Below are 24366 nucleotides of genomic sequence, written 5' to 3'. Positions count from 1 at the left end.
ATCGGGCCGAACCATGATTAGTAAAGATCTAAAAATTTGAAAAAGTTCAAAAAAATATATCATCCAAGCCACTGAAAAGGGTTCATTCATTACTAATATTCAAACACTAGCCTGTTCACCAATTTCATGAGATTAATTTAGACTGATATGAATTTAGTAATTAAAATTTATTTAATTTTATATTTGGTGCCATATTTTGATTAATTAACTTTTTAAATATTGTATTAAACATTTTGTAAAGATTTTCAAATATTTTTAATAAAAAAATAATGTTATTGGTGTGGTGACAATTTACTTAAGTACTTCATTTTTTTTTCGATTCATCTCTTAAGGAAAGGTTATATCTTGGAAAGAATTTGTACTGGTGGTAAGTTACCAAAATAATCTTCATTTCGAAATTATAAATATTATGTAAAGGACATTTGTATTCAATCTCATGAATTTTTGGTATATTTTGAGCTTATTTTAACAAATACACTGCCTCAATGAAAAATCATTTTACTATTTATTTTTTTAATTAGCAGGAGTGTAAACTTGAGTTTTTTATGATTTTTAGATTCTTCTGCCTTCCTAAGTTTTATGGCTACATATAAAGCATAAAAAATAGCTATCACATACCTCTACTATAAACTATACAAAATTACCAAAAATTCACATTCTAAGGATTTTCATTGCCAGAAAATATTTAAATTGAACTGCATATTAGTACAAACTTTCTCCCAACCTGTGTCCAGTGATTCGATGGCCATAGCGAGAGCTCTAGCTTCGTATCTTACCGAATATTCGGTATTCGTCTAAACCACTATCCGTTTTATCTCTATTTGGCTAAATTTAATAATGCACATAACTCCTTAATTATTGGGTTTTTTTCCAAAGTATATAAGGCACTTTTGACTTAAAATTGTCGGGAAACCTTGTATACTCTGAGTCACAAAATGTGCACGTGTTTTACCATTCTAAGTGATATAGCTATAACATATATAGTAATATCACTTAGAATGGAAAAATACGTGCACATTTTGTGACGCAGAGTATATATATATGATCAATTTTTTTTAAGTAAATAATTTTTTAGGCTAAAAATAAAAGGAATGGGTGGTTTAGATATTATCTAAATACAAATATACCAACGCCTTCTCTTATTTTTAGTCTAAACAGCTATTTAACTAACCAAGTCTGAACTAATAATAAATGTAGCTTTAGTATCAATAATATTCTAATGCATTGTGTGAGCGAGTTTAATAGGTTACCCCTTGAAGACTGCGAAATTTTATTGCTTTTGTAATCAATTTCATGCCTTACCTATACCCGCATGTCGTTCATTCCTAGAGTGTGCGCTGTGTTAAAATAACTTGGATGAAACATATTTTAAAAACTTATTAAAATCAGTACCTTAATTTAATGTCAATTAATATTATACATAAGATCTAAATGATTATCATTAAATAATAATTAAAAGTAGTAATTATTCAGCCATCATATCCACACTAACATCTTCACCAATATTACTTGGAGATGTTTCTAATTCACCAACATCGTTTGATTCACTGAAATAAGCAAAACTGTTCAAACAAAGTAGTATCATCAAAATTAACTGCATTGTTTACTGTAATGTGAATGCATACCTGTCTAATGACGGATCATTACTGAACATTTCTGTTGGAACGGTTGGAGGTGCACGTTCTGGCAAGAGTTCCATAATAGTCTGACGTGATTGTAAATGACGTTCTACTTCCTCTGGAGTCATATGACCATCTGATGTACTGCTCGCCAAAGTTGTGTCTTGTGTTGGAACCTATTAAAAAAAAAAAAAGTATAAATGTTTATTTTTCGTTTTTATGGCCGTTTATGGTCCGCACCCTGGGCCAAATAATTCGAACTACTACAAAAAAACAGTTTGAAGACCCTTGCTTCAACCGGAGCCAGAGTTTGTCATTACCATATTAAAAAATTTGGTGGATTAATTCACTGAAAATATTAAAAAGAAATTTACCGGCTGTGGTAATGATTGTTTCACTACTTTTGGCAAAATCGATTTTTTTTTCTTCGCGGATGATGAACTAGCTTTGCTCACAGACATTGGTTGATTATTCGCAGAATGAAATGTATTTGCAGTATCTATTCGTTTTCTGAAATTAAAAAAAAAGAGTATAAATATTTACTTCCAAAGTTATTTCCGCATATTAGAAACAAAATAATATTTATGATTTTTCAAATTATTTTATGAATGACTGTTGAGCAATAAAGAAATGGGATAGTAAAAAATGAGAGCAAAAAAGACTTGAAAGAAAGAAAGAATGCCTTCAGCAGAAATGTTCAAGAAATTTTTTTGCATTTACAATATATAAAGTCTCAGGGTTGTATGCTTTTGATTTTAATTTTTCAATAACAATATTAAAATTTTCCTATTTAATTCATTTATTAATGTATGAGTTTATTTTTACCTTTTAAAATCTGCACGTCCCATTTCTGGATCGTCTGATGAATCTGTTTCTTCACTTTCACTGGATGAATTTTCTACACGTTCATATAACAAAAGTCTATCTAAAAGAAAACTTCGATCTTGCGTCGCAATGATAAGACGTCTTTGGGCTGACCGTAATGCTTCTTGAAAACTTTCATTTTCCTGGTATAAATCATGAAAAACAAGTGAAAACAAACAATTGACTTAGTTAATTGTTAAAATACCATGCATAGACAGTGTTGATTACTCAAACACATTCACATACATGCCACACATACGTAACTGAAATGGGGATATAACACATACTATACAATTTACGCCCTCACGGGTAAACAGTGATGTTTACGAAAAAATGTTTCAAACAAAAGTTGTTTATTTTTTTATAAGGAAGAGTTTTTACATTTAAACTTTTGTTCTATCTCTAACGGTTTTGAAGATGATGAATCCGAGACACACTCGAATACATGCTAGACACCCGATTGAAAAGAAAGATATCAAGCTGAAATTTCAGCGTACTCAGGACGTAAAAAGTGAGGTCAAATTCGTAAATAAGCAACATAGGACGAGATCCAATTGACCTATGTTGCTCATTTACGAATTTGACCTCACTTTTTACGTTCTGAGTACGCTGAAATTTCAGCTTGATATCTTTCTTTTCAATCGGGTGTCTAGCATGTATTCGAGTGTGTCTCAGATTGAGTTTATTAGCTTCATTAATCTAAGGTTGTGGATTTTATAATGAAAATTAGATTCGCCCCTGTTTACGAATATAACCGGCGAAAACATTTATCTTATTTTTAACGAAAATAACAGGATTTTATATATAAAATTAGATAACATTATATATAATAAGAGGGTACGAAAATGCTTGACAATGTTTGCATAATTTTGGCTGAATGATTATCTGTTCTTTTTTTACGATAGGAAAAGTTGTCAGCTTTTAAAAATGTAAAATTAATAAACTTACATAAATTAAATACTTGAGTTTACGTTTTAATTGCCTATATTGTTCTTTATAGTTAATAACCTCTTCATCTTGACTTTCTTCGTCCTCTGCACTTTCTTCATCAATATTAGCACTTGCCATTGATCTACAATACCAGCCATCTAACATTCTAATCTATTACTTTTTGAAATGACAAAATAGTTCACGTATATAAAAATTTATTTCGTAGATCACTACAAAATACAATGTACAATTCACTTCGTGATACAAATTTAGCATTTAGCTTATTTATGATCTGCTTGTGACGGATACAATGTTGCCAATTCTCTAATAATAACAGTTAAAGTTACAAGTCAGTTTAATTAAGTTAAATGAGATATAGTCGAAACTGTCGAAGCTATTTAATAGGATCATTGTCTGTTATACGCCATTCCTATAAATTGTTGGGATTTTATCAAATAATCATATTTAAATTTAATAGTTTAGCATACAAAGAAACGATATCTAGAACATTACTAGTGTTGCCATATCTCTCTGTATACACATTAAAAGCAATTTAAAGATATTTATTATATATTTATATTTATAATTACTTAAAATTAATTAATAAAAGTACAAATTCAGTGAGGGCACTTAAAAATTTCTAAAACGGAAATTCAAATTTTTATACGGACGTGACATCATAGTACGGGCTTGTCAAATTTGTTGACATACTGTATGATATTAATTACTTACATTTTATATGGTATTTCCTTAAAGTATACTATTCTACGGCTTTTTATTAGAAAACTTAATAATAACGAGTGTAAATTCATTTTTTTAAAGTGTAAATTATACATTGAACTGTCACCAATTGACAGATCACGTACTTATACTGATTAATATTTAAATATTTTTTTACACTTAAATACAGCATTTTTAAGCAGTATTTATATTTTTTACTACCTATTAAAACTGTCCGAAACAAAGGGTAATCTCTTTTTAAAATAAAAGGTCTATTTGAATTTTTAACAGTCCACTCTATATTATACATCCATGTAATATTTTAGTTTTGAAGTCCGTGGTTCCATTGTTGCTGTTGATTTGAAAGGTTTGAAAATTAATAACCTAAAAATTTAACTTAACAAGCAACACGTGTATGTGTGTAAACAAAATTTGCTCACCGCTGTTTAAGTTATAATTTAATAATAAAATATGGTTGGAGCTACCGAAGTTAATTTTCCTAGAGGAGGGAATAAAGTTTCAAATTTATTGAAACTAAATAAAAAAAGTCGCCCAACATTTAAGGTATTTTATGACATTTTAATCGTCAAAATTTTAAGTAACTTTTAATGACTTTTCCGATACTTTTAGTTGTTTGGAAACAAAAATATCAAAAGTAAAACCAAGAAGAGAAGTATTAATAAGAAAAATAAAGATGAAAAGAAAGAAAGATTTAATCTTGATGCGTCTCAAATTGTCACTTCGACTACGGCAGAACTCTTAACTTATAAAGTAAGTAGATAATTAATATTAACGATGTTCGATCATGGCAATGTGTGTAATATATGTAGAGATTAATATAAACTTTGTTAGAAAAAATTTCGACAGTAAATTGATGCTCAAAAAGAGATAATCATTAAATCAGAACCAGAAAACCGCTTCACAAATTCTTAATTATTAGCTACGAAGGGAAAATGATTTAGTGAACGAACGAAAACAACAAATTTCACTTAGAAAACACAATTCAAATGTAACATTAATTTTTGTTTCAGACTCTGCAAGAAGGCATGGTTGTATTAGCAAGTATAAGAGAGATAAATAAAATGGGCTTATCATTATCATTACCAGGACGTATATCTGCTAAAGTACCGATTACACACATTTCGCAACCTTATACTAATCTTTTGAAAAATATTGTTCAACAAAATAACGCACCTGAGGTATTATTAACAAAATAAACTTTATATTATTTTAAAGTTTCATTAAAATCCATTAAGTAGTGTTCAAAATCGTCCAGCCGGCGGTATTTTTATAAAATATAGCCTATGTGTTATTATGATGTATTAGCTATATTATTTAAAAGATTCATTCAAATCGATTTAGTAGTTTTTGCGTGAAAGCGTAACAATTTATAATATATAGGGATGGATAAATTAATTTGTGAGAAATGTCTAAAAACGTCATAATTTATTTAAATACTTATTTTAGGAATACAGAGGTTTATCAAAATTGTTTTCCGTTGGACAGTATGTGCGTTGTAAAATAATCGAATCGCTTCATTCAGACGAAAATTATTATAAAGTTACGGCATCCATTTCACCCCATGACATTCAATCAGATTGGAAATGTACACAATTAAAAAAAGGATTAGTTATCACAGTTGCTGTTAGCAGTGTGGAAGATCATGGATATGTGATGGATACTGGTATTCAGAATACACGTGCATTTTTACCTAAAAAAAATGTACATGAGACGTTAGGTAAATAATATTTGTGATTTAAAATACGTTCGTACACTAAAAGAATTGGACTTAAGGAATTTTGTATGTGAAGAAAATACTGTTTATTTTTAGGTTTCTGTAGAAAAAAGAAAACGAATCCATATAATGCTTTGCTTTTCTATAAACTCTTGCATTTGTTCGATTCTGAAATGTAACCAGGTCTGGATTTAGAAAATTGTCGCCTCTAGACAGTTGCGAAAATTTCCGCCCTCCCTCCCCTCTAAAATATTCTCAAAAATATTAATTTTGGCTTAAAATATAAATCGTATAATGACGTTAACCTCATGATAATCAGCCCATTAGTTCATTTTTACATCACTTGGGACAAAAGTTATCATGAGGTAAAAAAAGCAGTGCAGCAAATTTTATGAAATTCACTTGAAAATATGATCAAATTGTGCAATATGTAAAAATTGATATTTTATCGTTCAAAAAATTAAGAATAAAACAAGTTTTCAAAGTTTCCTCCAAAATTTGCCATCCTTCAGTTCTTGCCGCCCTAGGCACGTTCCTACTTAGCCAACATGATCAATCCGGGCCTGAGTGTAACAAGTAGATTTCTTATAAGAACCACTAAACAATTTTAACTCTTAAACCATAAATTTGAAGAATGTAAAGTTTTATCTTTGTGCGTCTGATTATATGGGATGTCGTTAAGAATTTCAAAATTGCCATTACTTTTAAATATTTTTTACATTTAATAATTTTAGATTATTATGTTATCTATAAACTTATCTTGTTTTATTTTTTTTTTTTATAGAAATTGGTCAAGTAATTTGGTGTAATATTGCTGAAGTAACCGAGTCAAATTTATCTAGTACTATTGTTTTGAATGCCAAATCAAATGTTGTATTTTTGAAAAATGCAAAGACGACTACAATTCAAGATTTGTTACCTGGAATGCGAGTACCGTTTACTGTAGAGAAGGTAATTATATTAAACAGGGATATTTAGACAATCAGATTATTGAAGTTACGTGCAAAAATTACTATTTTTAACCCCCCGAACCAAAAAGAGAGGTGTTATAAGTTTGACCTAAAGGGGTGAACCGATTTTAATTTTTTGTTTGAAAGGTAATTTAATCAAAAGTGTTCTTAGCTATGTTTCAAGAAAATGGAGTTTTTTAATTTTGTAAATTTCACTTGATTTATTTAGCCACTAGACCTTGGTGATTTTGTAATTTTTCTACTTTCTTCACTATTAATTCTTGTTAAAATAAAAAAATTAATTTTTTAAAGTTATTTTTATTTTTTTTGTACTTATTTTAGAAAATATCCGACGGTTTAGAAGGGAAATTTTTTAACGATTTTACTGGCTACATATCTAGTAATTATTTAGAAAAACCATTACAAAATTTAGATAAATATAATCCGGGTGATACATTAGAAGCATATATATTGTATATAATGCCAACAACAAAATTAACTTGTTTAACATTGTATGATATATCCTCAAAACCTGAAATCACTTTAAAAGAAGGATATGCAACTACGGCAAAGGTAAGCGTTGAAAAATGTTTTATTTTTTAAAAAGATTTTATAATTTGATACAATATTTCTAATAATTATGTTAATAGGTTCTATCGCGTATGGGAAAAGGTCTATACTTGAAACTAACGAAAACTGAGAGAGGTTTTGTATCGTACAATCGTTTAAAAAAGAAAACAGACGACATAGAACAATCGTTAAATGCATATCAAATTGGTTCATCACATCAATGCCGTGTACTCGATTTTGATTTAATGGAACGTGTCTACATCTGTACATTAGAGAAACAATTGGTGAATGAAAAGTATTTTAGTGTTCATGATTTAAATCTTGGTGATTTAGTACCGGTGATTATTGAAAAAATTAAACCGAATGGTATTGAAGTGAGAGCTGGTCGTCTTACTGGTTTTGTTAAAACATTACATGTCTCTGATATAATACTACAGAGTACTTCGTTGAATAAAAAATTTCAAATTGGCCAGAAAGTAAATGCCCGGTATGTAAGATATAAGCTACTATTTTAATTATTATTTATTATAATATAGTATGTACTATCAAAAACCTAATAAAATTCAATTAATATAATTATCATTATTGGCAATAACATTTTATAATTTTTATAGAGTTTTGGAATTAAATTTCGAAAATAAACAAGTGAAATTCACCTTAAAACCTTCTTTGGTTGAATCAGATTTAGAATGTTTGACATCTCTGGAAACTGTGAATAAAAGTTTATATTATTTAGGAGTAGTTGTACAGATAACAAATAAAGGAATTTTAGTAACATTTTATGGCGAAATTCGTGGATGGATTCCTACAAATCAATTAAATTTGAGACAAGGAGTACAAGTTGAGGAGGTTTTTTATATTGGACAAGTGGTAAGTAACAAATTTTATTTTTTTATAAGGCCTAAATTCCTTTGATATCGAATGCTTAAGAGACATAGTAAAAGATAATTTCTTTGGGAAAAATTACAGAATAATGTTGATATGTATTTTATATTTCAGATTAAATGCAGAATTTTAACCGTAAATTTAGAAGCTAAAAAAATGACATTGACCCTGAATCCTGAAGCAAAGCAAAAGAAAGTAAAATCTTTAAAAATAGGACAAATTGTTCAAGCAGATATTGAAAGTGTAATTTCTAAAGGTATAGAAATGAAGATACCGAAAGTGGATGGGAAAGCATTATTACCAGTTGCTCATTTGTCGGATAATTTAAAATTAGCACCTGCTTTATTAGGTATATGCCTTTTAATTATAAAGAGCCCCCTTCGGCTAAATTTTATAGAAAATGATTGTCAATCAAATTCTCTGTATTGAAATCCGATGGGGTTTGAATTTTTGCTTCTACTCGTTTGAACAGTTTATATATTGGGATAAATCTAATAAAATGGATTGCCCTGTATCTGAAATTTAGAGAATTCGATTGCAATTTATTTTCATTAAAATTTAAAACATGACAGAATACTTTAACAAAATTAATTTTTGTCCATAATTTTTAGAACATTATAAAACATGTAAGAGAATAAAAAATCTAATTTGTATTGGTATAACTCCTGACACCGCTTATTTATCTTTAAGAGAAACAAAATATTTTGAAAATGTGCCTACTTTTGAAAGCATAAAAGAAGGAACATTACTTAGATGTTCTTTTAAAAGATTTGTTAACAACGGTTTATTATTATTTTCACCTATAAGAAACTTTCGAAGATTTGTATTTATCCCTAAGATGGTAAGTTTCATTAAACGATAAAATTAATAATATGCAGATTTGTTCATCAAAATTATCCGCATAAAAATATGAAAGAAATAATGAAAAATATTTTAGTTGAATGAAATTAATTTTATTTATTTCAGCAAATAACTGACGATAATTTAGAAGATTTTAAAACATTAAAATTAGAAAAATATCAACCGTTAATGGCTAAAGTAATTGCAGTGGATAAGAAAACAGAAGCAATTATTGCAACAACTAAATTATCTGAATGTTGGGATAAGTCATTAGATGTAAGTAATTTAAATCGAGTTAAAAATAAATTATATGAAAGCAACCCCCAGTTCATTCATACTCTGCTTTCGATTTTCTGAATTAGAGGGTCAGTAATCAACTTGGAATTCGAATTCAATATTATTTTTTATTGGAATATATACTTTAGAAATTTTCGATCAATTTTTATTATTAAATTTTAATTTTAGTTCGGTGTTAATTATTTGGATCAATATTTGAAAGAAATTGATATCATACGAGAATGTTGGAAAAATAATCAAGATCCGTTAGCTGAAATCAAATTAGGGCAACGAATTAAATCAAAAATTTCAAATATTGCCGATTCTGGTGAATGTAATTTAGAATTAGCGAACAATTTAAAAGGAGTTGTAATAAAAGAACATCATACAGGTAATAATTGATTACTTTCATAATTTAAGTAATTCATGTAAGTAATAAATTGAGTTATTAATCCAATTTGATTGTAGATGAATTAAAAGTCAAACAAAAGACACAAGGAGTGGTTTTATGGATTGATTTTCATTCAAAAGATGTAATAATTTCTTTATTAAAGAGGCATCAAAATGAAGTTAGTGAAGATCAAGGTACGCTTATGAAATTAATTACTATACCGTGGTTTTTAAGTCTGAAAATAATCGAATAATTCGAAAAAAAAAAAAAAAAAATACGTATTCAAACATATTTCACCCAGGAGGCTCGGGTTCGATTCTCGGTATCGGAACCATTATGTAAAAACTAGTTCTTACTTTTTAATGCTGGAATAAGGAGAAGAAATAAGAACAACCATTTGACGTCTTTTAATCCACTTTCTGGGGGTTATTGGTTGTTTGTGTAACCAAAGTAAAATGTACGAGATGGCAACTATGGATCTCATTGATCTTGCATACGATCAATAAGAAACAAGAATCACCAGCCCGTTACAAACTGAACTCAAACCTTAAATGGTTAACTTAACAAAGAATGTCACGATTGTAAAATAAATTTTATCTTTATGTATGTCAGAATTGTAACGTCTTTGGCTACATGTTTATAAGAACTTCTATAAAAGAAATTTTAAAACGAAATAAAGCAAATATGTTGATTATTATTTAACTTTTTGTTCGAAACTTTATCATTGTAATATTATTTCTCTTCGGGCTGGGGTCTTGGCTTTTTAGAAATACACTAACAGTATGATTGACACATTTTTTTAGGTGTATTGGTACAACAAATCTCTATTGGAACAATAGTAAAATGTGAAATAGTTCTTATAAAGGATGAATTTGCATTAGGTGTGATGTTTGAAAATGGAAATAAACAATTTCTATTTTTACCAACAATATTGCATTACAACGATTTTACATCAAATATCAATGACTACGAAATCGGATCAATAGTATTCGCTAAAATATCTAGGTAAATTTTTTTCCAATTTCGTATATAATGAATCAATCATAAAAAAGTGTATACTTACAAAAAAAAACTCGTTTTAGAATTGTAGACGAACGGTGGTACATTGGACTATTAAAAGTTGAAAAAATGAAAAAAATTGAAAAATTAGAACAAATTACAATCAAAGACGAAATCGAAGAAGTTGAGACAGTAGAACATCAAGATATTAAAAAAGAAACCAAACAAAAATTGAAAAAACGTAAAATTGAAGAAACTTTAAAAACTGATAAGGAATTGAATGAAACTGTTACAAATAATAAACTATCAAAAAAACAAAAAAAATCACAATCAGAGAAACCTATTTTGTCTGGTATGGATAATTTTTGGAATTTGACTGTTGATGCAATACATAATAATGATGATAATTCAAAAGAAAGTGACGAAGATGAAGAGGTAATGAAAATTTTATTTATTTTAATCGGAACCAAAAAACCAATTTGAGGATCCTCCTTAATACATTAGTAATACATTGTGTTAAATAGAACTTGTCACACACGGACGCCACTTTCAACTCATGTTGGAACTCCATTTAACACCCTGTAACTTTTACAACTGTGATTTTATCTTAAAAAAGATCGTAATAATTTTCTTTATTAAAAGGTATTGGAACCAAAAAAGAAGAAAAAACAGAAATCATCCAAGTTAGAGGAAACAAAATCAGAAGAAGCTCGTATACAAGAAAAAGAAATTATTCTTGCAGATTCAAGTGCAACACCAACGTCTGTTGAACAATTTGATAGGCTTGTACTAGCCGAACCAAACAATTCACATATCTGGATTAATTACATGGCATTCCATTTACAATCAACTGAAATTGAGAAAGCTCGATCAATTGCTAAAAAAGCTTTGAATACAATTTCATTTAGAGAGGAACAAGAAAAATTAAACGTATGGATAGCATATTTGAATCTTGAAAACAGATATGGAACAAAAGTAAGATTTCTTAACATTTAGCAAATTAAAATTTTATTTAACGTGGTATATTCAATTGTAAATTTCCAAATGTCCAATGGAAAATTTTGTTGTTGTTTGAATGATAATTTAATGAAGAGTGTTCTCTATGTTTCAAGTGCGAATTTAGGGTTTCGTACTCGAAAAAAAAAGATGCGATGATCTTCAAAATTGGTTCACTTTGGAGAGAGCTATAATTGAAAAAATCGCATTTGTATTGAATTTGTAAATGAAATAACTTTTTATGTGCTAATATAATATTTTTATTCCAGCAATCATTTTCATCAGTATTAGATGAGGCTGCTAAAATGAATGATTCCAGACAAATCCACATGCGTGCTCTACATATCCTCGCTGATAGCAAAAAACAAAATGAATTCAATGATCTGTTAAATGTTGTTTTAAAAAAATATAAACATTTATCAGAAACGTGGCAAGAAGCAGCAACACATTGTTTTCAATTAGGTTTAACTGACAAGGCGCATCAACTTTTGCAACGTGCATTAACATGTTTGGATAAAAAATTACGTACGTAAATATTTTAATAATTAATAACATAATTTTTAGAATACATTCTATAATTTTAAAGGGATAAATTATATTGGAAAATCCCAAAATCCAGATCATGTTTATTTTAGTATCTAATTTTTTGTTTGTTTATTTATAGACATTAATTTCCTAGTTCAATTTGCTTATCTGGAAGTGAAATATGGAAATCAAGAACGAGCGGAAACTTTATTCGAACAAGTATTAGGATCTTATCCCAATCGGGTAGACATTTGGTGTTCGTATATTGATATGCTAGTAAAAGCATCTAGGATAGATGTTGCAAGGTAAATATTCTTTTAAATTGAAACATTTTTGCAATCAATGAATAATGAATCTTAGCCAATTTTTTTCTCCAATTAATTATCACAAAAATACATCAATTTTTATTAAATAATAAATTTGAGGAATATAAATTAATAGAAAGGGAATACTGAGGAATGCTATTTTTTCTTACAACAAGGCCCAGAAGACGTGGATTTTATTTACATCACTTTCTATTCGAATATAATGAAATGCTCCAAAGTACGATAATTTTGATTGTTGGTACAGAGAGGTGAAAATGTACTTTCCATTGGAGAAGCGTATTAGTAAGAATATGGATCCATTTTTGATTAGAAAATCTATGATAGATTTACGAGACGAAAATTTAATTCAAAATATTCGTCAAAACTGATACATTTTATATATTTATTACTTAACGTCCAAACTTAGCATCAAAGAAAACCCACCCTTATTTTGAATCAAATAGCATTAAAAATATGTTTCTACTTATGCACCACTCTGTATGTAAAAAATTACATGTATAATAATTTTATTATAGGAAAGTTTTGGATTCGGCTGTGTCTTTACAACTAAATCCTCGTAAAATGAAAACTTTATTTAAAAAGTACATTGACTTTGAAACAATTCATGGAAATGAAGAAAGACTTCAACAAGTTCGTGAAATGGCTGTAAAATATGTACAAAGAGAAACAGCATAAAATTATATTACTTAGATTTATATTAGTTACTTTTATAACTGTAAATAAAAGAAAGGCGCAATTAAAAACGATTTATCCAACTAAATTTTGAAGCATTGTTAATTTAAAATTTAGTTCTTTTATCTGCTATATAGGGAATATTCATGAAATTTAAAAATGGTTCAAATAATTTTCTTCCGTAACTTTAATGACTTTACATTTCAACTAAACCCTTATTTTAGTAATTAATCTTATATATTTAAACGAGCAATTCTTGTATATATATATATCTGACATCTTGGAAATGGCTCCAACGATTTTCATGAAAATGAGTATGCAGGGGTTTTTTGGGGCGATAAGTCGATCTAACAAGGTTTCATTTATCAGAAATGTCGTTTTATCCGTCTTTTCATGAAAAACAGAAACACAATGTAAAATAGGACTGTTGCTGACATCTATTGGTGTACCAAGGGATTCAAATTGGTAGTTATGTGGAGTTTTAAACGGTTCTTACATACAATGTAAAATAGGACTGTTGCTGACATCTATTGGTGTACCAAGGGATTCAAATTGGTAGTTATGTAGAGTTTTAAACGGTTCTTATGAAATTTGTCTTTTTAAGTAAAAAAACACCGAGCAAAGCTCGGTCATTCAGATATTATCTTTTAATTACTTAAAATTAATTAATAGAAGTACAAATTCAGTGAGGGCATTTAAAAATTTATAAAACGGAAATTCAAATTTGTATACGGACGTGACATCATAGTACGCACTTGTCAAATTTGTTGACATACTGTATGATATTAATTACTTACATTTTATATGGTATTTTATTAAATTATATTATTCTACGGCTTTTTATTAGAAAACTTAAAAATATCGAGTGTAAATTCTGTGTTGTAAATTCATTTTTTTAAAGCGTAAATATTACATTGAACTGTCACCAATTGACAGATCACGTACTTATACGTCATCAACAGAGAGCGCCAAAAAACTGCGTTTAAATATCTCAAAATTATTATTTCTAGAAGTGTAATATAGAATATGTTAACGCTAGAATGACATGAAATGTTTAATAAGCCTAATAAAATTATTTAACATAGTTGTACGTCGGGTTTAAAATGCCAGAAAATAATATTTGTAGAACATGTTTAACTAGTCAAGCCGAAATGACAGTTATATTTGATAAATATTTACATAAAAAAATTATGGAATGTGCTTCAGTACAGGTAAGTTACGAAGAAATAATCAAGTAGATGGTGAAAGAAAAGTGTGCTCTTGCGCAGGACTGAATACCCAACCACATTAGCGAAATAAACGACCATTTCCAAATCCATTTTGAATTTCAGCCAATGAACATTTTCTAATATGATATTTAACTGATTTCTGAAAGTGTTTACTTTTAATTATTCTATTACATAAAGTACGTTACATAAAGTAGACAAAATTTTATGTACACAAACATGCAAATAGAATAAAGACACGAAGAGAATTACATTTAATTTGAATCACTCACATAGATCGGGGCTGATGGAGTTGGTTACGTCCTAGACCGGATTCTTCGAAGACCCGGACTCGAGTCCCAACTTCTGTGTAATTTTTTCGTTTCTTTCTATTTGTTCAAATAAATAGATGTGATATTTACATACAAAATTTTCACAATAATGCATAGATTATTGTAAAATTATTTTAGATATTGGAGAATGATGGACTTTCATCTTTAATATGTAAAGAATGTGTATATAATGCTAATCAAGCTTATTTATTTAAAAAACAATGTGAGGAAGCTGATAAGAACTTAAGAAAGGAATTAACAATAGAGGCTAGTATTGTGCTCATTATATTTAATTATACAGACTAGTCATTTATATCAAAAAGGTCAACTCCGTGTAACTCTCATAAATCGACCAGAATTGGATTAAGTTGAGCTAATTCCCTCTGTTATAATTACGGCTCTCACGAACTCATTACGCATAAACAAGAGATTTATGACAATATTAATCACAGATTATAGTTTATTACATAAATATTAATTTAATATTGAAAGTAATATCAAGATTGTTTTTATAAATCTATATTTTTTGATGATTTAATTTTAGAACGAATTGGTTGTTTATGAATGTGAAAATAAAAATCTTGATGATACGAATAATGAGGATAATTTATCTATAATTACAAAAAGTTCACAGAATGTAAATAAAACATGTACGTAGGAAAGATGGAAAATCAATTTTCTCAATATAATTTATATTTTATTATGAAATACATAACACTTGGTCTAATAAAATAACGTGGTGTAATAATTTTAGGTTTAAAAAATTTCAAATCACATAATGAGTATGGAAAATCTGTAAAAAGATATGAATGTACCACATGTAACAAATCGTTTTATGGGCGTAGTGATTTGATAATTCATACTCGTACGCACACTGGAGAAAAGCCTTTAGAGTGCTCCTATTGTAACAAAAAATTTTCTGATCCACGTGGTTTGAAGAAACATATGAAAATTCATACGGGTTTGTATTATTCACATTGAAAATTATCGGGAAACGAGCACCTAAATGCAACCTATTTATTTAGACGTAACTTTAGGCCCGTAGATAGGGTATTAAATACAGAAAAATTTTTGTTTACTCGGTCATTTTAATCCAAGTGTATGTTGGGAAAATCGATAATTTGGTAAAGCAGTCAATATGGCAGTTATAAATAAAATTATATAAAAAAAAATCAGCAATGGTCTATGAAATGACAAGGCCATTAAAAGAGTGGGCTATTTTTATTAGACAGTTAATTCATACATTTGAATAGTATTGTTCTAAATTACTATGGTTTCTTAATCTACATCCATGTATTCAACGACTGTTGGAACCCAGTTTAAATCTGTTATCGTAGTTCTATTTTAAGCCACTGGTTACCGGATGGAAAAATGATTTTCTCAATGTTTACTAATAATAGACACATATAGAAGCTCACATATATAATAGGTTTGTTTTTGTCCTTAAAACTTGGCTGTCAAAACACTAAAAACCATAAGCGTGCACTAAATTATATATTTAGAGCTTTTTCAGAGCTAACTAACTAACACAGTTTTGAGGACAATGTGAGCTTTTAAGAAAATTTCCTCTATAAAAAAATCTATCCAGATTTGGGTGAACCCAACTTATTTATCAATGAAGAGTAATTGTTATACATTTTAAATTAATATTTACAAAATTAATTAATAACATTACTGTTTCCAGATGAAAAATCTTATCAATGTGAAATTTGTGAGAAATGCTTTCGACATTCATTTGCTTTGAATACACACAAACGTACTCATACGCTTGAACGCCCATATATTTGTGCTACTTGCGGCAAAACATTTATCTATGCACATAATTTAACAATTCACACACGAATTCATTCTGGTGATCGTCCATATGTATGTACCACATGTAAGAAAAATTTTAGATCACGTGGTGCTCTATCGTCACATATGATAACGCATACAGGTAATTTAAGAAAAAAACTATTGACTCATTCTAACATAAACTCACAAAAGCAACAAAATCCGTTTATACTATTTAATTTTTATACACTGCATGCAAGTTTACTCCCAAATATTTACCGCTTAAAAATACTGATTCTACGAACAAAATTTTGGCATAGATGTTCATAAAATCATCTAAGTAGTCAATTTCCGGTTGTCTATCTGTCTGTCTGCCTGTCTTACGATAACACAAAAACGAACAGATATCAAGTTGAAATTTTTATAGCTTGTTCAGGTTTAAAAAGTGGGGTTGAGTTCATAAATGAGCAACATAGGCCAGGATCTTGGGTCCGTATGACGCATCTTGTAAATTGTTAGAGATAGAACAAAAGTAAAAAATGTTCCTTATAAAAAAAATAAACAACGGGAGGAATGGCTAAACAAATTTTTATTTTCAACTTTACAATATTTATTTTTAGGAGACAAACGATTCGTGTGTAATGTTTGTGGCAAAAAAACTGCTAGAAGTGGTGATTTAGCGGTTCACATGCGAACACATACCGGTGAGAAACCCTATACATGTAATTTATGTCCAAAAAAGTATCGAATCTCCAGTCATTTAACAAACCACATGAAAACTCATACTGGTGAAAAAAAATTTAATTGTAAGATTTGTGAAAAGGCTTTTTCTGAGTCTAGAATGTTAAAGCGTCATATTAAAACGCACAGCTGATAATAAAACGATTAATTACAACGCAAACAACTTGAATATCGTAATATAATTTATCGTAATTTTAACAGCTATAAGAAAAATTTTGGCGTGCGTCGTAAAGCATTACAAAATTAAAATTTGCTTTATTCAAATTTGTAAAAAAAGAATTGATTAAAAAAAAAAAGCTTTTTATTATCGATGTAACGAGTTATTATTTCCTATTCTGAAATCTTTGAAATGTCCGAAAATCCTTGAAATATCCATTCGTTCCTTGATTATGCAAAATTATAAATCATAAATACTATACAGAATGTTCGATTTACATTTAGGCATATAAATATCACGAGTATGACAGAATACATGCGTTAAGCAATACATGTAAGTGAGAGGTATTATATACATGTGTTGCAGCTTCGATATGCGTTGAGATAGTTGTAAGACGCTTGGAGAGTGGAAGTTTCTTAGTTGAATAGATGAACTACAACAGATAAGCCACGATACAAGTCACTTTTGCAATTTCATATAACACCTATAATACCTCTTACTTAGATGCATTGCTTAACGCATGTACTCTGTCATACTCGTGATATTTATATGCCTAGATGTAAATCGAACTAGTGGTATACTTTAAGCTAATATACGAAAATAATTATCATAACATACTGCACAAAAAAGGTTTTAGAGTTTCGTTTCCAAAGGACAAAAACAAAACATTCATACATAGTATTTTCCTCAAATTTCCTTTGGAAAAATCAAATCTTTTGTGTTATGTCATGATTTGATTACAACAATGTTTGGAACACAGCCCCTGTAGTCTGTACACACATAAACAAAAGTTTGAGTCGTAAATGTTTTTAATGGTTTCATTATAAAAACATTATCGATTTGTTTATTTTCTGAAAATGCAAGATAATAAAATAAATCAAAATGAAATTTGTCGAACTTGTTTAAATATTCATTCTGAAATGAGAGTTATATTTGATGAATCTTTACATGAAAAGATTATGGAATGTGCTTCTATCAAAGTAAATTTGAATAGCCGAATTTTATTTAAATATATATATTTATTTATATTTGATTATGGTTTTTTAGATTTTTGAGAATGATGGCCTATCAAATTTAATATGCAAAGACTGTATTAACAACGCTAACAGAGCATATATATTTAAAAAACAATGTGAAGAAGCTGATCAAAATTTGAGAAAATCCTTACTGATAACAAATATTGTAAACACTCTTGTTTTTGTTATTTTTTTTGTTAAGTAATCACTTAAAAAATAGAATTTGTAGGGTAGATTGGTAGGATAATTTCTTTCTAAATTGATCGAATTCGAACTTTAGTAGACTTTAGAGTTTCAACCTTTCGAATATACGATAGCTAATAAAAATGATTTTATTTAGCGGTTCCATTCAAGTTAGTCCAACGATGAAGGATTTTTTATGTAATTTCTCATCCCTTACCTTTCAATCGGCAGATTTGAATTTAATATTTCTATAACATCAACGGAACTAGCCAAATTCTAATATAATATAGGTTTCTGATTTCCGATGGTTTAAAATTTCTATTTATATATTTCTATTTATATATCTTCTAAAATGGCATTATTAAAAAGTGTTTGTTGTCTTAGGACTTTAGAATGCAAGATGAATGTTCATCCAATTTATTTGCGAAAGATAAAAGCCCAGTTTCATTTTAGGATTTAAAAGTTGATATAAAAGAAGAAGATGATGAACAGGATATTGATTTTGAATCATTTGAAAATGATAATCATGAACCTGATATCTTTATTAAAAATGAGGGAAAAGCTGAAAGATCTACACGGGAGGATATTAGCATGGAATTATTTAAAAATCAAAACAATCCTAAATTAAAGGTAATTTTTCCCACTTTTTTACTTATGTCATAAATCACTTTTCTGCCAGGGGGTGGGAATTAAAATAATATAAATTCCCACCCCCTGACAGAATAGTGATTTATGACATATGTATAATTGACATTATTTATGGCAAGAGGGCGGGTTATATAGATAATTTTAACTGTAAAAAGAGTGGAAAATTTAAACATCAGGAAAAATTCATTTAATTTAAAAGTAAAAATATTAACCATGGCAGGATACTAACCACTGTACCTTGGTTTTATAGGCAAGTGCTATACAGCTATCCTGCTTAATTATAAAATTATAATTAACTTAATACTTACCATTACTAAATAAAGAATTAATTGATAATTTTGTTCTGAAAGAAAAATTCGGATAGAAAATTAAAAAAAGTAAAACAAAATTTAAAATATATAAAAATTTTGATTTATTCTAAATTAAAGTTAATTTTTTCCATAGATAATTTTCAATTGAAATATTTGATGTTTTATTAACCATTTAATTCTTATTGTTATAGTTTCTTATAAAAAAAAATAACAACTAGACCTATAGTTGTATTTGAATTGGCCTTAAATTATTTATGACGAAATTATCCACTGATATTGTCTCTCATTTTTTCAGTTTTTAATCGTTTTTTTATACAAAAATTTATTTAAATCCACAATTTTAACCGCATACAATTTCTTTAAAATTAGAAAATGTCTGTAAAGTTAATAACATTTCATTTTTTTTAGAGAATTCGCAAGGGTCAAAATAAACATAAAATTAGGAAAAAAATTTTGAAAGAAGAAGTACTTGATAGCAAAATAGATACAAGTAAGGACTTTCAAGAATTAATTCCTTTAAAATTACATCTTAAGGTTGTTAAAATAAATAGATTTAAGTCGTATTATTAAAGTTTAATAATAAATTTCATTAATTTGATTTAATAAATTTTTGGCGATAATTAAATGTGGCAAAAAGAACATTTTTTAATTCGGTTAAAGTATACAAATTTTTGTTCCATTAAATATCATTATTATTATCATTGATTTTGTCTTTAGAATTTATTGATTTTAATTTTCCAAATAATTTTAGATGGTGATTTAAGCAAGGAAATGATAAATGAATCTAAAAATGAGAGTAATCTAGATACCGATCAGGATGATACAACTTGTTGGGTGTGTAATAGGACATTTCCAGGTAATCTTAAAAGTCTTTTTCTAGCTTTAGTATATAATTTATTTTTGCATAAAATTAAATAGATCATATTCTCAATCTTATATGCCAATTGAAAATTAGTCATAACAGCCCCGTTTAACGACAAAGGTATCGACTGAGAGCGCTGGTACCGATATGATTGCCCCTACCATAACTATGCATTCAACGAATAGTTGGTATTAACTTAAAAATTATTTGGGCAAAATTATTGCGTGTGTGTATTCGAAGATTGATTATTTACTTGTTCAGTTGTAAGAATTAAATATTTTTTTCTAGATTTAAAACATTTAAAAATACACAAAAGAGTACATAAACCAAAAAATCATAAATGCGACATATGCAATAGAACGTTTTATGGGCCTGCAGATTTAAAACATCATATACGCACACATACCGGTGAAAAACCATTACAGTGTACTGAATGTGAGAAGAAATTTTCAGACCCACGTGGTTTAAAGAGCCATATGAAAATTCATACAGGTTTGATATTGTAATCTACATTTGAAAATATGTTTATTTATTATTATAAAATTGATAATTTTTACATAAATTTTAAGGTGAAAAACCATACGAATGTGATATTTGTAAGAAACGATTTAGATTTTCATATGTCTTAAAAACACATCGGAATACGCATTCAATTCCACGGCCATACGTTTGTGCTACATGTGGGAAAACTTTTATTTATTCACATAATTTACAAATTCATATGCGTGGTGCGCATACCGGCGAACGGCCGTATGCTTGTACAACAAATGGATGTAGTAAGCGATTTACGTCTGGCGCTGCATTGTATGCGCATATGATCACGCATACAGGTATAACTTATAAATTTTTTAAAAATTGAAATTATCAAATGGCCTAGTTATGGAACGTCTAGCTATGGAAAAGACAGGCTCAGGTGAAAAGGACGTTTGAGACGACCCTTCTCGTGCCAAAGAGTCCGCTGAGTCATTTCCATCCCTGGAGTATACTTAACTGTAGAACGCACGGCATTCTTCAGCATTAGATACATTTGACGATTAGTGTATTTGCTGCTCCGTGGTCAAAGAAATAAGAGCTAAAGAATTTTCATTCGTAAATTTGATTATTTTTAACTGTTTTTAGGTGAAAAACGATTTGTTTGTACTGAATGCGGATTAAAAGTTGCAAGAAAAGGAGATTTAGCAGTACACATGCGTATACATACGGGTGAAAAACCGTATCATTGTACACTATGCCCAAAGAAATATTCTAGATCAAATCACTTACAAGAACATATGAAAAGGCACACAGGAGAAAAAAATTATAGCTGTAATAAATGTGATGAATCATTTTCTGTGGAGAGATTTTTGAAAAGACATATGAAAAAACATTAAAATGTAGTTTAAAAAAACATAATTCATGATAAAAAATTTTTATTGGTATGTCATTGTACAATTAGAGGTCACTGTTTTATATCGCCACTATTAAAGCGTGAGCCCACAATGAAGCGAAATATTCATGATTCTCTGTGTCTACTTTTTTCATTCTTTTTGAAGAATGATAAAAAACTCGACTTACATAAATTCGACACACAAACCACGGTTAAAAACTTCACTTTCTTTATTATCAAACTTACATATATCAAACTTTAAAATGCAAACTAGAAGAATCATGCAAAATTCGCCTTATTATGAGCTCACGGTATATATGGTAAATCTAATACTACCAGTAATTAAATAACTATAATTAATAAATCTTTGAAGAGGTTGTTATTATTTTTTGATGAATAAATATTAAATTTAATCATATACTGGCATATCCAATAAATATTCTATCGATAGTCGGAAAAGTAGACTTGGAAAAAATAGACCGAAAATTGTATAGACTAGCAGTATTGTTGTAATTACGAGTTGGTTGGGTTAAGTATGTCGATTATAAGAGGAGTTGGTAAGGTTCTGAAAATTGTAGCCCTTTATGTTCAAAAATGGGACATTATTACAGAAATTTTTTTCGGTTTATTTTTTCCTAAATCCATTTCTATCAAATAGGCTCATATAAAATATGTTTTTAAACTTTATTGTAAATAATTAACTTTATATTCTTTATTAATTGTATTTATTAATAACTATTTATTAAATATTTTATAAAAAGAAGTTGATTTATTATTTTCAACCTGAAATATTTATTAAAATTATACTTTTACCATTAAATTCCCATTTCAGGTGAACACAAATGGAACATTGAATAGTTTTCTATCAATTTCAACAGGTCGAATTGATTAAATAATAAAAATTGTTATATATTTTTAAATTTTGTTTTATTTTTTAAATTTTCTATCCTGATTTTTCTTTCAGAACAAAATTATCAATTAATTCATTATTTGGTAATGGTAGGTAAGTATTAAGTTAATTATATTGTTATAAAAAAGCCGGGTGGAAGAGTGGATATATCACTTGACTTTGAAACCAAGTTGCGCTGGTTCGTATCTTGTTGTGGGTAATATTTTAACTTTTAAATTAAATGAATTTTTCCTGATGTTTAAATTTTCCACTCTTTTTACTGTTAAAATTATCCATAAAACCCGCCCTCTTGCCATAAATAATGTCAATTATACATATGTCATAAATCACTATTCTGTCAGGGGGTGTTAATTTAAATAATCATAAATATATGTCACTCTTTAAAATCATGTTCTCCTGTTACAAAATATTAAAAATTTGTATAAAGATGGCTAGCTCCGCGATCTTAGCACCTCATGTGCGGAATTTCAATTGACCAATTATACCATCTGAAAGGTCAGAAATTGGTCATAAAAGGTCAGTTGGTCTCATTAATTGGTCAGCATCAGAAAATTTTTATTAAAGATTGATAAAACTCCACCTATGCGCGATCGGGAAGCATTCGCTGATAATTGGTCAGCTAATAATATAAATAATTGGTCAGTTTAATTTTATATTCAAAAAATAATATAATTTCGAAAAAATTTTCAATTTTTTCAACATTTGTACTAGGAGAACATAAGTGGGAATTAGTAGTTCCTGATAAGGAGAAAGGTGAATAAGTGTTTTCACCCCGAAACTCTAAAATTTTATTTTGGCAGAAAGTTATTGGTCTGCCCACTAGAGGTCACACTCACCAAACACGGGTGTGCAGACCACTAACTTTCTGACTTACGAGGTGACAACAATTACCTTGCTATCAGGTACTACTTATTCCGTCCGTCCTTGATGTTCTCCTAGTAGAAATGTGAAAAAAATTGAAGTTTTTGAACGAAAAAAAAACAATTTTTTCATCATTTACTAGGCAAACATGCTGTGGTGGAAATTTGAAAAAAAATGAAAATAAAAATCAGATTTTGCTTAAAAGAAAAAGATTTAATGAAATTTTTTATAATATATGTCCTCACCTAGTTTCGAACCAAGGGACTATTTATTCGAAGTCAGATACGCTAACCATTATACCATTAGGGCTCTGTTATTCGTATTAATAAATACGAATAACAGAGTAAATATATTCATATTTTCAACTTTCTTAAATTATAACAAAAAGTAAAACTCATTTTCGGAAAATTTTGAGTAGTATTATTACAAAAAAAAAAATGGCAAACGAAGTTTGAAATACTTACCTATCGTGAAGTTCGAAATACTTACCTATTTTTAACTGAAATAATATTGTATAGCTACAGAGAGATGGGGAAAAATAAAATAAAAACAGGGTTTGAGTTTTCAACTTTATTTAAATGAAATCAAAATACATAAAAACTATTTACGAATTACTTGCACATAATTCCATATAATTAATTTCATCTTAAAAAATTCTGTCTGTCAGGGGGTGGGAATTAAAATAACATAAATTCCTAACAGA

The 24366-nt window shown here is 28.3% G+C and overlaps 4 protein-coding genes across 5 annotated transcripts; 3 read left to right on the top strand and 1 right to left on the bottom strand.

Annotated features, from left to right (window-relative positions):
* Nucleotides 1-1379: 1379 nt before the first annotated feature.
* On the bottom strand, nucleotides 1380-3706 carry LOC123293919. Of its 2 annotated transcripts, none has more exons than XM_044874913.1 (5): nucleotides 3432-3706; nucleotides 2445-2626; nucleotides 1994-2129; nucleotides 1626-1795; nucleotides 1380-1547 (listed from the first exon to the last, which is right to left on the bottom strand). In XM_044874913.1, the coding sequence occupies exons 1-5, from the start codon at nucleotides 3576-3578 to the stop codon at nucleotides 1466-1468; spliced, it is 717 nt and encodes a 238-aa protein (XP_044730848.1). In that variant the 5' UTR covers nucleotides 3579-3706; the 3' UTR covers nucleotides 1380-1465. The 2 variants fall into 2 exon arrangements, with proteins under 2 accessions (XP_044730848.1, XP_044730847.1); XM_044874912.1 differs by having other exon boundaries at nucleotides 1380-1562; nucleotides 3432-3705.
* Nucleotides 3707-4535: 829 nt separating this feature from the next.
* On the top strand, nucleotides 4536-13374 carry LOC123293917 (protein RRP5 homolog). The gene is made up of 19 exons (XM_044874910.1): nucleotides 4536-4697; nucleotides 4764-4904; nucleotides 5165-5332; nucleotides 5601-5871; nucleotides 6653-6819; nucleotides 7161-7391; nucleotides 7469-7875; nucleotides 8003-8258; nucleotides 8388-8622; nucleotides 8885-9114; nucleotides 9240-9389; nucleotides 9579-9780; nucleotides 9858-9974; nucleotides 10584-10785; nucleotides 10863-11214; nucleotides 11422-11754; nucleotides 12045-12300; nucleotides 12440-12605; nucleotides 13142-13374. Exons 1-19 carry the CDS (start codon nucleotides 4605-4607, stop codon nucleotides 13299-13301), a joined length of 4137 nt encoding a protein of 1378 aa, XP_044730845.1. The 5' UTR covers nucleotides 4536-4604; the 3' UTR covers nucleotides 13302-13374.
* Nucleotides 13375-14401: 1027 nt separating this feature from the next.
* Nucleotides 14402-17565, top strand: LOC123292605 (gastrula zinc finger protein XlCGF17.1-like). The gene is made up of 6 exons (XM_044873318.1): nucleotides 14402-14509; nucleotides 14974-15102; nucleotides 15380-15485; nucleotides 15590-15796; nucleotides 16520-16771; nucleotides 17229-17565. Exons 1-6 carry the CDS (start codon nucleotides 14402-14404, stop codon nucleotides 17480-17482), a joined length of 1056 nt encoding a protein of 351 aa, XP_044729253.1. The 3' UTR covers nucleotides 17483-17565.
* An 861-nt stretch (nucleotides 17566-18426) lies between these two features.
* Nucleotides 18427-22485, top strand: LOC123292603 (gastrula zinc finger protein XlCGF52.1-like). The gene is made up of 8 exons (XM_044873317.1): nucleotides 18427-18486; nucleotides 18554-18688; nucleotides 19159-19335; nucleotides 20073-20154; nucleotides 20416-20520; nucleotides 20815-21018; nucleotides 21096-21356; nucleotides 21646-22485. Exons 1-8 carry the CDS (start codon nucleotides 18427-18429, stop codon nucleotides 21894-21896), a joined length of 1275 nt encoding a protein of 424 aa, XP_044729252.1. The 3' UTR covers nucleotides 21897-22485.
* Nucleotides 22486-24366: the final 1881 nt, after the last annotated feature.

Source organism: Chrysoperla carnea, chromosome 2, assembly GCF_905475395.1.
Source record: "Chrysoperla carnea chromosome 2, inChrCarn1.1, whole genome shotgun sequence".
In the NCBI taxonomy this organism is placed as follows: Eukaryota; Metazoa; Arthropoda; class Insecta; order Neuroptera; family Chrysopidae; genus Chrysoperla; species Chrysoperla carnea.
The sequence above is the reverse complement of the archived record's forward strand: the minus strand, read 5'-3'. Positions and strand labels throughout refer to the sequence as shown.

Excerpts from the sequence above, each read along its gene's own strand:
- LOC123293917 (XM_044874910.1), top strand. The coding sequence starts at position 4,605 with ATGGTTGGAGCTACCGAAGTTAATTTTCCTAGAGGAGGGAATAAAGTT. Across the intron at positions 9,390-9,578 it reads GTTGGGATAAGTCATTAGAT|TTCGGTGTTAATTATTTGGA; the intron begins GTAAGTAATTTA and ends TTTTAATTTTAG. Across the intron at positions 11,215-11,421 it reads AAAGTGACGAAGATGAAGAG|GTATTGGAACCAAAAAAGAA; the intron begins GTAATGAAAATT and ends CTTTATTAAAAG.
- LOC123292603 (XM_044873317.1), top strand. The coding sequence starts at position 18,427 with ATGAGAGTTATATTTGATGAATCTTTACATGAAAAGATTATGGAATGT. Across the intron at positions 19,336-20,072 it reads AAAACAATCCTAAATTAAAG|AGAATTCGCAAGGGTCAAAA; the intron begins GTAATTTTTCCC and ends CATTTTTTTTAG. Across the intron at positions 20,155-20,415 it reads TGATAGCAAAATAGATACAA|ATGGTGATTTAAGCAAGGAA; the intron begins GTAAGGACTTTC and ends AAATAATTTTAG.
- LOC123293919 (XM_044874912.1), bottom strand. The coding sequence starts at position 3,578 with ATGTTAGATGGCTGGTATTGTAGATCAATGGCAAGTGCTAATATTGAT. Across the intron at positions 2,627-3,431 it reads AACTCAAGTATTTAATTTAT|GAAAATGAAAGTTTTCAAGA; the intron begins GTAAGTTTATTA and ends GATTTATACCAG. Across the intron at positions 1,563-1,625 it reads AATGATCCGTCATTAGACAG|TTTTGCTTATTTCAGTGAAT; the intron begins GTATGCATTCAC and ends TTGTTTGAACAG.
- LOC123292605 (XM_044873318.1), top strand. The coding sequence starts at position 14,402 with ATGCCAGAAAATAATATTTGTAGAACATGTTTAACTAGTCAAGCCGAA. Across the intron at positions 15,103-15,379 it reads GAAAGGAATTAACAATAGAG|AACGAATTGGTTGTTTATGA; the intron begins GCTAGTATTGTG and ends ATTTAATTTTAG. Across the intron at positions 15,797-16,519 it reads ACATATGAAAATTCATACGG|ATGAAAAATCTTATCAATGT; the intron begins GTTTGTATTATT and ends TACTGTTTCCAG.